This window comes from Theropithecus gelada, chromosome 1, assembly GCF_003255815.1.
Source record: "Theropithecus gelada isolate Dixy chromosome 1, Tgel_1.0, whole genome shotgun sequence".
NCBI classification, from domain to species: Eukaryota; Metazoa; Chordata; class Mammalia; order Primates; family Cercopithecidae; genus Theropithecus; species Theropithecus gelada.
The window spans coordinates 120,843,075-120,860,275 of NC_037668.1; the positions used below are offsets into that span (position 1 = coordinate 120,843,075).

General features: G+C 36.0%; 1 protein-coding gene across 2 annotated transcripts in view; it reads right to left on the reverse strand.

Moving 5' to 3' along the window:
* Positions 1–17,201, reverse strand: part of EVI5 (ecotropic viral integration site 5) — a 279,600-nt gene that overhangs the window by 139,836 nt on the left and 122,563 nt on the right. The window contains exons 11-13 of one of the 2 annotated variants that reach the window (XM_025357079.1): positions 8,087–8,140; positions 5,570–5,602; positions 4,871–5,017 (exon numbers count right to left, since the gene is read on the reverse strand). In XM_025357079.1, coding sequence (XP_025212864.1) covers positions 4,871–5,017; positions 5,570–5,602; positions 8,087–8,140 — 234 coding nt within the window. The remainder of the gene's footprint in view (positions 1–4,870; positions 5,018–5,569; positions 5,603–8,086; positions 8,141–17,201) is intronic. The other variant, XM_025357086.1, reaches the window with a different exon arrangement.

Genomic DNA, 17,201 nt, shown 5'->3' on the forward strand with positions numbered 1-17,201 from the left:
CAGTCTTAAACAACCTGATTTCACAAGGACTCACTCATATGAGGACAGCACCAAGCCATGAGGTCTTTGCTCCCATGATCCAAACACATCCCATCAGGAACCACCTCCAATAATGAGGATTACATCTCAACATGAAATCTGGAAGGAAGATCCAAGCCATATCTTAGGCATTGAAGGAATATACCTGAAAATAATAAAAACCATATGAAACAAACCCACAGTCAACATCATAATGATTGGGGAAAAGTTGAAAGCACTCCTCTAAGATCTAGAACAAGACAAAGGATGCTTACTTTCACCACTCTTACTCAAAATAGTACTAACAGTCTTAGCCAGAGCAACCAGGAAAGAGAAAGAAATAAAGATATTCAAACTGGAAAAGAGGAACTCAAATTATCTGTTTGCTGATGTTACAATCTTATACCTAGAAAAGCCTAGAGATCCCTCCAAAAGGCTCTTAGATTTGATAAAAGAATTCATTAAAGTTTCAGAAAATCAATGTACAAAATCAGTAACATTTCTGTACACCAATAACAATCAAGCTGAGATACAAATCTAGAAGTAAATTCCATTGACAACAGCTACAAAAAAATTTAAATACCTGGGAATACAGTTAACCAAGGAGGTGAAAGATCTTTGCAAGGAAAACTTCAAAATACTGATGAAATACATTGCGGATGACACAAACAAATGGAAAAAAACATTCCATGCTCATGGATTGGAAGCATCAATGTCATTAAAATGACCATACTGCCCAAAGCAGACTACACAGAGTCAATGTATTTCCTATAAAAATACCAATGTCTGTTTTCACAGAGTTAGAAAAAAAAAATCCTAAAATTCGTATGAGACCAAAAAAGACCCAAAACAGCCAACGCAATCCTAGGTAGAAAGAATAATACTGGAGGTATTGCATTACTTAACTTCAAATTATACTACAAGGCTATCGTAACCAAAACAGCATGGTACTGGTTTAAAAACAGACACACAGATCAATGAAACAGAATAGAAAACCAGAAATAAATGCACATACCTACAGCCTCCAGATCTTCAACAAAGTTGATAGAAACATACACTGAGAAAAGGACACCCTATTCAATAAATGTTGCTGGGAAAATTAGCCATATCAAGAAGAATGAAATTGGATTCATATCTCTCATCATTTACAAAATTAACTCAAGATGGATTAAAGAGAAGGAAGAAAATATGGATTAAAGACTTAAACGTAAGACCCAAAATTTTTAAAAGTGTAGAAGAAAACCTGGGAAGAACCTATCTGCTGATTGGCCTACGCAAAGAATTCATGACTAAGACCTCGAAAGCAAATGCAACAAAAACAAAAATAGACAAATGGGACTTAATTAAACTACAAAGCTTCTGCACAGCAAAAGGAATAATCAACAGAGTGAAAAGACAACCTACAGAATGGGAGAAAATATTTGCAAACTATACATAAGACAAAGGACAAATATCCAGAATCTACAAGGAACTCAAACAACTCAACAGGAAAACAAACAAACAAACAAACAAACAAACAAAAAAAACCACTTCATTAAAAAGTGAGCAAAGGCCATGAACAGATGTTTTTCAAAAGAAGACATACAAATGGCTAACAAACATATGAAAAAAAATGCTCAACATCACTAATTATCAGATAAATTAAAATTCAAACCACAATGCAATACCATCTCACACCAGTCAGAATGGCTATTAAAAAGTCAGAAAATAACAGATATTGGTGAGGATGTGGAAAAAAGAGGACACATATACACTACTGGTGGGAATGGAAATTAGTACAACCTGTATGACAAATGGTATGGAGATTTCTCAAAGAACTAAAAACAGAACTGCCATTCAATCCAGCAATTCTACTACTGGGTATCTACCCAAAGGAAAAATCATTATATCAAAGATACCTGTACTCATACATTTCTCGTAGATTTATTCACAATAGCAAAGATATGGAATCAACCTAAGTATCCACTGATGGATGACTGAATACAAAAAACATGGTGTGTATATACACCATGAAATATTACTCAGCCATTAAAAAGAATGAAATTATGTCTTTTGCAGCAACATGGATAAAACTAGAGGACATTATCTTAAGTAAAATAACTCAGAAAGTCAAATATTGCATACTGTCACTTATAAATAAGAAATAAATAATGTATACACATGGACATAGAGCATAGAATAATAGACACTGGAGACTCAGAAAGGTAAGAAGGTGAGAAGGGGTGAGGAATGAGAAATTAACTCATGGATACAATGTATACTATTCAGCTGATGGCTACACTAAAAGCCCCAGACTCCACTACTAGGAAACATATCCATGTAACAAAATGCACTTGGATCCCCTAAATGTATAAAAATAACACTATTCAGCCATTTAAAAAAATGAAATTGTCATTTGTGACAACATGGATGAACCTGGAAGATACTATGTTAAGTGAAATGAGCCAGACACAGAAAGACAAATACCACATGATCTCACTCATATGTGGAATCTAAAAAAGCTGATCTCATAGAAACAGAATAGAATAGTGGTTACTAGGGACTAGGGAGGGGATTGGGAATATGATGATGGGAAGAGAATGGTCGACAGGTACGAAGTTACAGTTAGATAGGAAGAATAAATTCTGGTGTTACATTGCACAGTAGAGTGACTATAGTTAACAATAATGTATATTTGAAAATAGTTAGAAGAGTGGATTTTGAATATTCTCACCACAAAGAAATAAATGTTTGAGGCAATCAATGTGTTAGCTAATTACTCTGATTTGATGTGTCAATTAAAAATAAAACTTTCAAAAATCATCAAAAAAGTGAATAGATATGCTAAGTGAAAGAAGCCAGACATAAAAGTCACATACCTTACAACTCCACTTATTTGAAATTCTAGAAGAGGTAAAACTATAGTGAAAGAAAGCAGACAAGTTGCTGGGGTTGGGGGGTGGTGAACCATAAAGGGAATGATAGACATATTATTTGTTTTGACTGCGGTAGTGTTTCATAACTACACACATTTCCAACACATCAAGCTTCATACTTACATTTGATTACTTTTATTACATGTAAATCATACTTTAATAAAGTTAATTTTAAAAGTGAAAGAGAGAGACCTGAGAAGGTCTAGCCCTATTTAATCATTTAGGGGAAAACACACACACACACACACAAAACTGTCTTTGAGTATACAAGATCACACAGTTGGCAAAACAGGACTAGAATCTAGTTTCATAAATAAAATCCAAAGCTCTTTATATCATATAAATTGCCACTATTTGGCAGTAGGGAGTGGTGGTGGTGGATGCTTATATTGGTAACTCAATACCTCCTGCTGTAATACAGATTTAAAACCCTTATTCTGAAACTTTGAAGAATTCATAAAGTTATATTAGGGAAGGCTATAATCAAAACACTGAGCAACAGATGTTCACTTTCTATCAGTAATATGCTCATTCATTTTATTCTGGCTATGTTTGCTTACCAAGTTAAATTTTTTACTATCAACCAGCATTCTATCCCTTTGATATACATCTATCAATTGGTCTCAATATTTGAAAAACAATGTAAAAAGTTTAATTCATGATTCTAATGTATTATGACTGTAGCTTATGCTAAATGCAAACAATACTTAGTTTTCTTTAAAAAATCACATTGAAGTAACTTATTTCAGGTAAATTCCTAACATAATTCCACAATTGTTTTTTCTTTTGAATGCTTTGATATTATTGACATTTCATACAAAAGTGGAGCAAAATATGAGCTCCCTTCTTTTTAGTATTATTTTATCACTCTCCTATTCATTTTTCTTAGCAATCTTCAATAACAGAAAAAAAAAAGACGTTTATGGCTCCTTCAATTGCCAATTTTTCTTTTTGCTTTTGGTTTTCTGATTTTTCTGTACTGAGATGATGATGCTGTGTCTTAATTTTACTGAATAAAAAGAATGTCCTACTCTGCAGTCACTCTATTTGCCTTCCAGATCTGCATAGAGTTCTAGGATTAACACAACTTTTTCTGCTTACTTATTACAATGTAGTGCCTACCTGAGGATGGAAAACTGAAACAAGAAATAATATGTTTTCAAAGATAAACAGTTGGCTTTTCTTTTACCCTCATATTCCTGATTAAGATCACCCTAGTCTGAATTTGCCAATGGAAAATGTCTAAGCTGCAAAAGATACCTGAGGCTAGATGTACAATTAGTAGTTGTTTCGTACATACCCTAGGTTGATTAAGATAATTAGAAACACACTCTAGGTTAATTAAGATAATTTTTAAAGGGTTAATCTTTTTCATCTTTGCAACTTCTCTCCCTCTGAAATAAAGGCATACACCTTAACCCATAATTCAATGTCTTGATGTAGGAAGTCTAAGCAACAGTATTTCGTAAGACACAAATTGCCACATTGCCGAAGCTTTAAATGAGATAACCACATATATTCTGCGTGTTGGGTAATATTTCATCTGCACAATGAACAAAAACTAGCTGAAGTTGGGATTTAAAAATTACTGTTAGCAAAATGACAGCTATTATGAAAACAGATTTCTAAAAACTTAAAAGCAATTCTGACATACACTGCTTATTTACCATTACTTAAAACACAGTGTAAGAAAAGAAAATATTACCTATTTCTAACAAAACTATGTAGACAGAAAAAAAATTAGAACAGGAGTCCTTAGGCCACAATAAGACCCCTAAATATCACAGAACATAAAATTGTATAATTTAAAAGTTCAATTAAAGTTGAAAACAAAGTTATTTAAAACAACAGCACAGAATCTGTGCTATGAGAAAAAAAAAAATGATTGAAAGGAAGGGGGATGAGAAAGGTGAGAAAAGCACTACCAGACTCCTTACCCATTGTTGTTGGTGCTGGAGCTTCCTGATGGTATTTTCAGCTTGCTCCAGCTTAGCACTGGCCTCATCACTCTGCTGTTTGATGGTGGCCAACTCCCGTTTTATGAGGTAGTTTTCCTCAGCCTCCTGGGCTCTTGTCACTTGTCCCTTAGGACATAATTTTTTTGTGTGTAAAGCAATTTAGGATAGATTCAAGAAAGACTGCCTTTGTGAGGTTTAGTTATTTACTTTGACATGTTAAAAAAAAAAGTCACCTCAGCGAATAGAACAGCCTAGGTAATCATTAGCTAGCAGCTTGTTATTGCTCCAGCAAATTTTGGGAAACTAAATGAAAATTTCACCTGACAAGAACAATTCTTCTTTCAGTCAATAACAATTTAATTCATGCAATATTACTGAGTTGTACATGCAGGACTGAAATTTTCAATGAATAGTAGTTAATTTCACAGAATCCACTTATTGCCACTTTGAAATAAATACTTAAAAAAATAAGGTTAGCTTTAAAACGTGCAAAAATAAACCAAGATAACATTTTGTTATAAAAAATTAAATTTATACCCACATACACCACCCAAAAAATTATTTCTAGAAAAACGCATGTAAAATTGCATGCATTAAAATATGAATTTTGAGGTTTAGGACTTTCCTTAGAAGTTAGAGAAGATGTTTAAAAGAACTAAAACAAAACAAAAACTATACCTGTATCAATCTATCTGCCAAGGAAGCACTTTCCTACAAAAGGAAAAATTCAGATAGAAATATAAGAGAAAGAAATAAAAGTGATAAAATTAGGAAAAAAGAAACAAATATATGCAAATTCCATCTACTTTTCATTGCTAATTAAAATGGACATTTAAATTTTAAAACCATTTTTTACTGAACGTGTTTTTATTTTTAAACCTTAAAAAAAATATATAAAAACAAGGATAGGTGGTTGAAAATCATGTGTTTCCTGAAGATACCAAACACAAAGTCCAAGTGGTTTTTCATTACCTGCAACAAGCACAGTTTTCTGTTTGTTTGTTTGTTTGTTTGTTTAATAGAGACAGGGTCTCACCCAAGGTAGAATGCAATGGTATGATCACATAGCTCACTGTAACCACCAACTCCTCGGCTCAAGGAGTTTACCCTTCTGTTTCAGCCTCCTGAGCAGCTAGGACTACAGGTGTGTGCCACCATGCCCAGCTAGTTTTAAAATTTTTTGCAGAGATACAGTCTAGCCATGTTACCCAGGCCAGTCTTGAACTCCTGGCCTTACGCAATCCTCCTGCCTCAGCCTCCCAAAGTGTGGGGATCATAGGCGTGAGCCACTGCACTCAGCCAAATATTTCTTCTTCTTTTTGATGTATTTACATCTTTTAGACTTAATCCATATTGTCAACCCACTTATATGAAAGGGAGAAGGAATTTGAGTAAGCAATTCCACTTAAAAAGTGTGACAGCAATTTGTACAACAGCAACTTTCAAAGAAACAAAGCAAGGAAAATATGACAAATAATGAGCTAAACTTAAACGTTAGCAATAACTGAGAAAGTATACCTTTTTATTACGGAATTCAATTGATACATAGTATTTATAGAATTCTAAGTGCTAAGTGACACACCTGGGCCATCTAAGCCAATAAAAAAAGGAACTTAATTTTCTAGAAGCAAAATTCAAACTTAACATTTTCTTACAGCATTGTTATCATTCCAAAGGTTCAATGAAATACTATAATGCTTTTCCGGTTTAAACGTCTTACTCCAAAGATTTAAAAAAAAACAAAAACAAAAACACCAAGACGACGCGCATATTTGATTGTAAGCTAGATATTTAGTGGGAAAAAAGAGTATATAATTAAAACAACTTAAAAGCAAGCTCAATCTTCCTGTGGAGTCACCAAAAGTAGAATTATTCTCATAGCAACCCTAACATGATGACAGAAAAACAGGGAAACTATTTTTGACTTAATATGATGTATCTGCAATTATTATCCAACAAAGGCAGACATGTAATAAATATCCTGTCCTTATTATGCACTTCTATTTAATATGAAATCATCAAAACTTTTCAAACCAACGACAAATACTACAAAATATTAATATTTCCATTTATTTATTTCTTGAATATTTATCTGTAGATTTTCAGGGAAGATTTTAAGATCCTTGGCAATATGATGAGGGGTATGTTTAAATCTACTTAATCTCATCCCTAGTTAAAGAAAGAAAAAAGCAGTCAGGCACGGTGGCTCATGCTTGTAATCCCAGCACTTTGGGAGGCTGAGGCAGGCAGATCACAAGGTCAGGAGATCAAGACCATTCCTGGCCAACATGGTGAAACCCCGTCTCTACTAAAAATACAAGAATTAGCTAGGCGTGGTGGCACACGCCTGTAAGCCCAGCTACTTGGGAGGCTGAGGCAGGAGAATCGCTTGAACCTGGGAGGCGGAGCTTGCAGTGAGCCACGATTGAGCCACTGCACTCCAGCCTGGGCAACAGAGCGAGACTCTGTCTCAAAAAAATAAAATAAGAAAAAAGCACCAAAAGAGTGTGAATTCAGATGTCTTTCTTTTAATAAAACGAAATTCTTAAACCATACTTTTACTACTCAATTCATTCTTATAGCATCTGAAATGACTACAAAAGATTTTTCATCAGAAGCACAGTATGAAAAATAATGCAAAATTTCCATATTTGCCCAGTTATTCTGTATAAAACAGAAAATGTAACAAGTAGACCAAAATAATTATAAGAACTAAAAGTTTATGCACAATTCCTTTGTGTTGAAAATCAACATGAGAGTGAATTTTTATGTAAGGAAGCAGTCAGTCACTTCAACTAAAAGCAATCCTAGGCCTTAAAGGAATTACCGCCACGTTCAATATGCTAGAAAGTCCAGGGCAACATTTGAAACTCATTTTTTAAATGCTATATTAGAACGGACTCCCAACTAAATTCTAAAAGAACATACTTTTTAGAAATTATGTGTAAAGAAAACAAATAGTATCAATATGTTACTCTTAATCTCAGTTAAAACTTGAATATTAAAGTTTAAGAACCACTACAACTGAACAATTTTTTATTAGTAACAAGTTATCTGGCTAAATAGTAAGGTAAGCAAGCTAAGCATTCAATACTACAACATAGGAGACATGTGCCAGAATTTTTGAGGATTTTTAATAAATATACAGAAAAAACACTAGGCATTCAACAGAAGCTTGCATAAGTAGTCACTTACTTTTTCTAATGTCTCGATGCGCTGTTTTAAAAGTCTATTTTCTGTGCGTAACCTCTGCCAAGAAAAAAAATGTTTTATTTGCAAGCATTTTTGAGAGGAAAAAAAAGATTCCTAAATCACAGTCCTGAAAACGTACCACCTTTTATAAATAAGAAAGGAGTCTAAGGGATGATTACATTATCAAATGTCAAAGACTCAGAGTAAGAAATACACAGAAGGCAGGGCACCATGGTTCACGCCTGTAATCCCAGCTCTTTGGGAGGCCAAGGCGGGCAGATGGCTTGAGTTCAGGAGTTCCAGATGAGCCTGAGCAACATGGTGAAAGCTCGTCTCTGAAAACTACACACACACACCCACACACACACACACACACACACACACACACTTTAGCCAGGAATGGTGGTGATGAGCCTGGGCAACAGGGTGAAACCTTGTCTTTATGAAACACACATACACACACGAACATACGCACACGTGCACACACGCACATACACACACACACACACAATTTAGCCAGGAATGGTGGTGCAAGTCTGTCGTCCCAGCTACTTGGGAGGCTGAGGTGGGAGGCTGGGAGGTGGGGGCTGAGGTGGGGGCAGCGGAGGTTGTAGTGAGCCGAGATTGGACCACTGTACTCCAGCCTGGGTGATAGTGTGAAACCCTGTGTCCAAAAAAGGGAGGGGAGGGGAGGGGAGGAGAAGGGAGGGGAGGGGAAGGGAGGCAAAGGGAGGGGAGAAGGAAAGGAAAGGAAAAAGGAAAAGGAAAGGAAAGAGATAAAGAAAGAGAAATAAATACACCACGGCAAAGGAAATAATCATATTCATCATTCCAGCTGTGATTAAATTTAAAATACACCCTACAGTACATATAGAAATAAGCTGTTTCATTTCTATACTTACCATAATGACTCACAATCAAATATTTTCTTATGTGTTTTAACATCCTCATTAGAAAAGATTCTAACTTGCCTACCTCCAACAGAGCCTACCTATATAATCAATATTCAAATGTCAGTTGAATGAAGACATAGGAGATATAAAAAACGCACATTCATAGGCTAAACATCAAATTTTCCATTTAGGGCCTGGCTCAGTGGCTCACACCTGTAATCCACTTTGGGAGGCCAAAGGCAGGTGGATCACCTGAGCTTGAGTTCAAGACCAGCCTGGACAACATGGCAAAACCCTGTCTCTACAAAAAATATGAAAATTAGCTGGGCATAGGGGCATGTGCTTGTAGTCCTAGCTACTCAGGAGGCTTGGGTGAGGATGGCCTCAGCCCTGGAGGAGGAGGTTGCAGTGAGCCAGTATCACATTACAGCACTCCATCCTGGGCAACAGAGCAAGACCTTGTCTCAAATTTTTTAAAAAATGCCCATTTAGACTTCAACAGTCTCCATTTATAATATAGTATAGATGACGAGTTGCAAAATTCTGAAAATACAAATAATTTATTAATTTTTTCTGAGAAAACAGCTCCAATTACTAGCACTTTCTCATAGTTCAAAAAGTAAAACCAGATTTTTTAAAGAAACACTTTACCTAATTATTCAATGCCTGGTTCCCAAAAAGTTGTCTAATTACTGTCATCAAGTATTAAGTCCAAGTCACTCTACATTTTTAAAAAGTTATTTTTGCATATCCACCAATATAATTGCTTATTAATCCCCTTTAGAAGTTATCTTTTTCATTTTCAAATTCCTCAGATGTTGTCCCTTCATTCTGCCGTCACTCAAATTTCAGTTTCAAGGTAATCGCTCTTTTTTTTTTTTTTTTTTTGAGACAGAGTCTTGCTCTGTCGCCCAGGCTGGAATGCAGTGGTGCGATCTCAGCTCACTGCAACCTCTGCCTCCCGGGTTCAAGCGATTCTCCTGACTCATTCTCCTGAGTAGCTGGAACTACAGGCGCATGCCACGATGCTCAGCTAATTTTTTGTATTTTTAGTACAGACGGGGTTTCACCGCATTAGCCAGGACGGTCTCGATCTCCTGACCTCGTGATCTGCCCGCCTCAGCCTCCCAAAATGCTGGGTTTACAGGCATGAGCCACTGCGCCCGGCCTCAAGGTAATCACTTACATTTTTGTACCAATTTGTTCCAGAACTCAATCAAGCCTTTTTCCAGCCCCACCTTCCTATAAATTTCTGCTGAAAAATGTCTGTCTCAGAAAATTCTTCCATCAATTCAACCTATTATTTTGCTAGTAAACGCTTAAATATGGTTTATTATAACATATAAAGTCTCAGGGCAGGGAAATGAGAGGCTCTATGAATTACTGCATCTTATTAAGTAGATCACAAATTGAAACAAATCTTAGAGTTATTACAAAGATACTTTGCAAATTAGATTTCCTGTTCTATTCACTACAATTCAGATTATCTGAAATGGACATTATGATATATAGGAAAGTTAATAACTAATCTCAGACAAAATAATAGCTTGAGAAGTAGAAAATGTTCTCATGGCTTGGCTCCTCCTACTGTGTGCAGCATAGTGGTCTACACAAATAAGCAATTATTAAATGCTGCTAAACTCTAGAGAGTCAAAGAAATAAATGGGATTCTCACAATGTTCTCAATCACACTACATCAACAAAAGGTAATGTTTTATCTCAAAAGACTCAGAAAACTAAGTTCCCACCAGACAACTGAGTGAACGAAGTTATGACAGAAATCATGCTAAAAATAAAATTTAGAACTAAAAACACTCACCTGGATTTCCTTCCCCAACCCCCTTTAAGGCTTCTGAAATCTATTTCATTATAAATAAAAATCTAAACTGATTTTCTTCCACAGGCAACTAACCAAATGCTTAACACCATTTAAAAATAAATCACCACTTCCTCATTTGTATAATATTTACATCAGGAATTGATCAATAGAATAGACTTTTTCAGTTAATGCAGACCATTTCAGGGTTTTTGCTTTTTTTTTAAAGTGTTTTTTTGTTTGTTTGTTTACGGTTTTTTTTGAGATGGAGTCTCGCTCTGTCACCCAGGCTAGAGTGCAGTGGCATGATCTCAGCTCATTGCAAGCTCTGCCTCCCGGGTTCACGCCATTCTCCTGCCTCAGCCTCCCGAGTAGCTGGGACTACAGATGCCCGCCACCACACCCGGCTGATTTTTTGAATTTTTAGTACAGACGGGGTTTCACCATGTTAGCCAGGGTGGTCTCGATCTTGTGATTCACCCGCCTTGGCCTCCCAAAGTGCTGGGATTACAGGCATGAGCCCTGTGCCTGGCCTCAGGGTTACTTTTAAGTTTCAAGTGTTACTGTATTTTTCTTTTAACTGAATATAACAGTATTTTGGTAATTATAGCTTTGCAATCTGTTTTAATACCTGGTAGAGCTAATATCCCCCATTCTTATATTTGTTTATTATTCCCAAACCCCAAATACTAGTATATTAAAGCAGTTAAGAGACTAGGTTTCGAAGTTAGGTAGATTTAAGTTCAAATTCTCATTCTACAATTAACACTTGTATATGACATTCAATGTTTTAGAATCTCCATTTCTTCATCCAGAAATCAGAGTAATAAAACCTATAGGGAAATGAAAAATTAAATGAGATAGCATAGCACCTAATATATGCCAAATACTCAATGATAAGCACTGCCCACAATATTTTTGAAGTTAGGCGTGAATATTATTTTACTACTTTTGTCTATTTTTAGAATTATTCTTAAGTTTTTTTATTGCCCTGGAATTTTACAAGGAATTAAATTTCACTGAATTTGAGGGCCAGGTACAATGGTTTACAGCTGTAATCCCAGAACTTTGGGAGGCCAAGGCAGGTGTATCACTTGAGGCCAGAAGTTCGAGACCAGCCTGGTCAACATGGTGAAACACTGTCTCTACTAAAAATACAAAAATCAGCCTGGCGTGGTGGCGCATGCCTGTAATCCCAGCTACTTAGGAGGCTGAGGCAGGAGAACCGCTTGAATCCGGGAGGTGAAGGTTGCAGTGAGCCAAGACCGTACCACTGCACTCCAGCCTGGGTGACAGAGCAAGGCTCTGTCTCAAAAAAAAAAAAAAAAAAAAAAAAAAAAAATCACTGGGAAATTCATATCTTTATATAACATGGAGCTATTTTTGTCTATCTTTAGTTTTCTTTTTAAAATGTCTGTGTGTAAAGTTTTCCAGTGTTTGTTAGGTCCTGTTCTATTTTTCATTTAGGTTACTCCTGGATATACTTTTATTTTTATTTCAAATGGAACTACTTCTTCCAGGATATTTTTGAACTGTTTATTGATGATACATAGAAAAGTTAGTAACTAAAATCTACCACCTGATTGATTCTCAATAATTCTTCAATATCTTCCTCACATTTTCTAGAATAGAGTGCTTCCTAAACTTTAAAGTGAAAACCACAAAGAGGAAGATACCTAGATACAGCTACATAAAAATGTTTGTCTTGTACACTGAAAAAGAAAATAGAGACAATATTTTGACCTACCAAATTAGAAAAAAAGAGGACTAAAAGGGAGAGTAAGAATGAAATACTTAGTGTTGGCAAAGTAGTCATGAAATGGAAACTTGTTGCTAAGACAAACATACCGTGGACACATTCTCTAGGAAATTTATATACTACACAGTAAAAGTCTTTAAAGTGCTAATATCCTATAACTTATTAATTCTACTTTTTACAACTGGCTATGGAAATAATAATAAGAGACAAAAAATCTTGTTATATACAAAGATGTTAACCATTAGCATTAAATAATGAAAAACTAAAAGCAACCTTAATATCCTGAAATAGGATAATCTCGTTTCAAATAACCCACTCTTCAATCACCATTTCCTATTCTTTCCAGCTTACTCAGTTTACAAAGTAACCCAACCCCAACAATTGTTTTCATTGAGACAATCTAGTGATCCCAACAACTTTTCACTGTCCCTCAATCTTTGATGTTCTCTCTTCCTTCTTGACAAAGTTTAATTTGCAATCATTATATACCTCCCTTGCTTTTAAGCCCCCTTGCCCTTCTCTCCCTTCGTAGTACACCTGCCTGGAAAAAACACTACTCTGGATCAACTCTCTGACAGTTTTGAGCCTATACCTATGCCAGTAAATATGACCCAAGAAAAACAAAACCATGATGTTTATTTAAATTACTGATCACTAAATTCAATATGGTTCTTAGCAATAATAATGTCCTTCTATCCCCCTAAATCACTATTTCACACCTATTCCTCTCTCTTCAAACCAGCAACTCTCCAATCCATTGTCTCTCAGTTGATAATTTTGCCTATGACTTCACTGAAAAAAACTGAGGCAATTAGAAGAGAATTTCACAAGCTCCCAAAACCACATCCTATATCCTAACTGCATTTTTGTCCATATATTTTGATTTCCTGTTATTGTGGATTAACTATTCATGCTAGCATACTAAGTAACATCTCCTAGCTTTGCCCTAAATTCCATATCCTCCTGACTCCAGTGATTATCCCCCATTCATAATGATCAATTTTTCCTACTTGATTATCACCGTAAAAGCATGTAGTTATTTCTCCTATCTTTAAAAAAAAAAAAAAAAACAGAAACAAAAAATTCAACATAATTACCCTCTCTAGCTACTGTCCCATTTCTTTCATCCTTATAGCAAATTCCTTGAAAAATATCTCTAATTTTTCTACTTCTATTCCAATTAGGTTTTAGTACCTACCATTCTGCTCCACTTGTTTCTAGGATAAATTATAATCATGCTGAAAAATGCAACGGCTGTTTCTCTATCCTCATTTAGCAAAAACTATCTTCAGTATTTGACATGGTAAATCCTTCTCTCTTTCTCACTGTCCCTTGGCTTCTAGGAACTACACCTACCTGGTTTTCTCCTACTTTGCTACTTTCTACTTGTCTTCCTCATCTTTAAATGCTGGTTTATTCTCAGGCTCAATTCTTGAACTCTTCTCTATTTTTATCTACACTCATTTCCCAAATAATCTCACCCATTCTCATGGCTTTCAATACCATGAATAACTGCCAATAACTGCCAAATCTATATTTTGAGCTTTGCTTCTCGTCATTTCAGATCTGAATATTTAAGAAGCTAACTGGACATCTCCTAGGCATCTCATTCCCAAAATATCCAAAACTGGGCTCCTGGTATCCCCACTAAACCAAATCCTCCTGTAGTCTTTCCCATCTCAGGTAACAGGAACACCATTTATCTACCTGCTCAGACCACAAGGCTTGATTCCTCCTCCTCACACATCTCTACATTCTAGCTGTCCACTTTATATTTAAAATCTATTCAGAATCCAATTACTTCTTACCTCAGTCCAAGCCACCACCATCTTTTTTTTTTTTTTTTTTTTTTTTTAAGACAGGGTCTCACTCTATCATGCAGGAAGGAATGCAGTGGCATGATCACAGCTCACTGCAGCCTCAGCTTCTCAGGTTCTAGTGATCCTCCTGCCTCCACCTCCTGAGTAGATAGGACTACAGGCATGCACCACCACACCTGGCTAATTTGAAAAAAAAAATTTTTGTAGAGACAGGGGCCCACTATGTTGCCCAGGCTGGTCTTGAACTCCTGAGCTCAAGGAATCGCCCACCTTGGCCTCCCTAAGTACTGGGATTACAAGCATAAGCCACCCTGATGGTAGGCACGCCTGGCCCACCATCATCTTTTGTCTGTATTACCACATCAGCCTTCATCAGAACTGCTCTCAACCCCTGCAATTTACTCTCAACACAGCAACCAGAAGGATCAACTGAACTTAAATCACATTTTGTCCTTCTCTACTGAAAACTGCCATCCAACCAGAGTAAAAGTCAAAGTCCTTACCACTGTCGACAACATCTTACATTGTCTACAACCTGCTCCATCTTACTTCCTACCACTTTTCTCATCATTCATGCTGTCCCATCCACAATGCCACTTTACTGTTCGTCACCAGGCACACTCCTGAATAGGTTCTGCCCTTCTTCCAGATAGTCACATATCTAGCCCCATCACTTCCTTCAGGTCTTTTTTCAAAAATCACCTGGTTAACTTCTCTAAATTTTCCACCCAAACACTATTGTTTTATATTCCCCCTCCCTGAGGTTATTTTTTCTCCTTAACACTTAATCATCATCCGAAATACTGTACATTTGACTTTTCTGTTTATTGTTTTTTCCATATTAAAATATAACCTCCATGAGGACAGAACATGGTCTACTTCATAGCCACATTTCAAGTGCCTAGAACAGTGCTTGGGCATCTAGTAGGCACTATAAATTATCTGTTAAATGAAGTGTTATTGAATAAATCAGGTTAGCATACCTCCCTTGGATATTATTACATAGCCATTAGTTTTTTAATGAAAAGTTTGATATGCCAGAGAAAAATGAGCATCCAAATCTTACATCACAAATACATCAAAGTCTCTCTGGGAAAGCAGCAGTAGCACCATGTATATACTGAAGAATACACATGGGCCTTAGAATAACACCAATCAGACTTCAAATCTTTGACTCTGTTTCCTCGCAGTGTGACCACTGGCATATTATTTGAGCTTTCTGAAGCCTAATTTCTTCACAGGTAGGGAGGGATAAGAACCCTTTAATAATTCTGTTCTAAGAATAAGGGGAAATAATGCATGTAAGTGACCCATCATATATTAAGGGCTAAGTAAGCTTCATTTATAATACTTCACATTGATTGTCAAAATGTAATTCCTGGGCAACTTAGATAATACTTCTCTTTTTTTTTTCTTTTTTTTTTTCTTTTTTATGCCAGGCAGTGAATATGTGAGCACTTTTATATTATTTTCTGGCTTTCAGCATATCTGAAATGTACCATAGTTTTTAAACAAGAAAAATACTTAACTTTTGACTAAAAACCGGCCAGAATTTCTCATACTTCCCTTTATATGGCTTTAGATCTCTGCATCCCGAAGCACAAATTTAAACATAAAAATTAGATTATCTGTTCGTATGTCTATCTGAATCAAAGTTTTTTCCTTTTTAAAGATTTGCGGGTTATCCTAATATAAGTTAGAATTTTATTTTTATAATGTTTTTCTTTTTTAAAATTGAGATGGGGTCTTGCTATGTTGTCCAGGCTGGTCTCAAACTCCTGGGCTCAAGTAATCCGCCAGCCTCAGCCTCCCAAAGTGCTAGGATTACAGGTGTGAGCCACCGCGCCTGGCCAAACTAGAATTTTAATACTTCTTACCTCTTCCCCATCAGGCAGAACATCAATAGACTGGAAGAAGATACTGATAAAGATGTTTCTATTAACAAAAAATTTCACACAGCAAAATTTAAGCTTCTCCATATGAAGACATTATTATCAAAATCTTCCTATAACACTTTTAGGGAAGAGGTGAAAAAAATATTTAAAAGTCGCATCTTAACCACGAGGCTCACTGACAGATATGGTTCTTAGAATAGAAGGTCATCACCCCAAAGGTCTTATAATTAAATTAAAGTAAAAACAACAGAGACCTTATAAACACATTTCACAACACCAAAGGCTGATTTTATACTTCTATATCAAAACATCAAACAATTTGATGATCATACCAATGGCCTGTAAAAATAATGGCACAAAACTATCTTCCCATGGACTTTTAAAAAGAACCAAAGCAAGAAAGTACTAGTTTACAACTAGAACCCATTCTCTTGTAAAAGAGACTTTTGTGGGAGGGAGGGAGTGTGCACAAGGAGTAGCATTTCCCATTTTACAGCAAGGCTCAATTAATATTATATCTGGTTAATGAATTGTAAATAAGGTGGTCATCCGATCATGATTAGAATGAGTTGTCAGGGTCTAAGCAAAAAAATCAGACACCCTGGAACCAACCCAAATGGCCATCAATGATAGACTGGATAAAGAAAATGTGGCACATATACACCATGGAATACTATGTAGCCATAAAAAAAGGATGAGTTCATGTCCTTTGCAGGGACATGGATGAAGCTGGAAACCATCATTCTCAGCAAACTAACACAGGAACAGAAAACGAAACACCACATGTTCTCGCTCATAAGTGGGAGTTGAACAATGAGAACACATGAACACAGGGGAGGGGAACATCACACACTGGGGTCTGTCAGGGGGTGGAGGGCTAGGGGAGGGATAGCATTAGGAGAAACACCTAACGTAGATGACGCGTTAATGGGTGC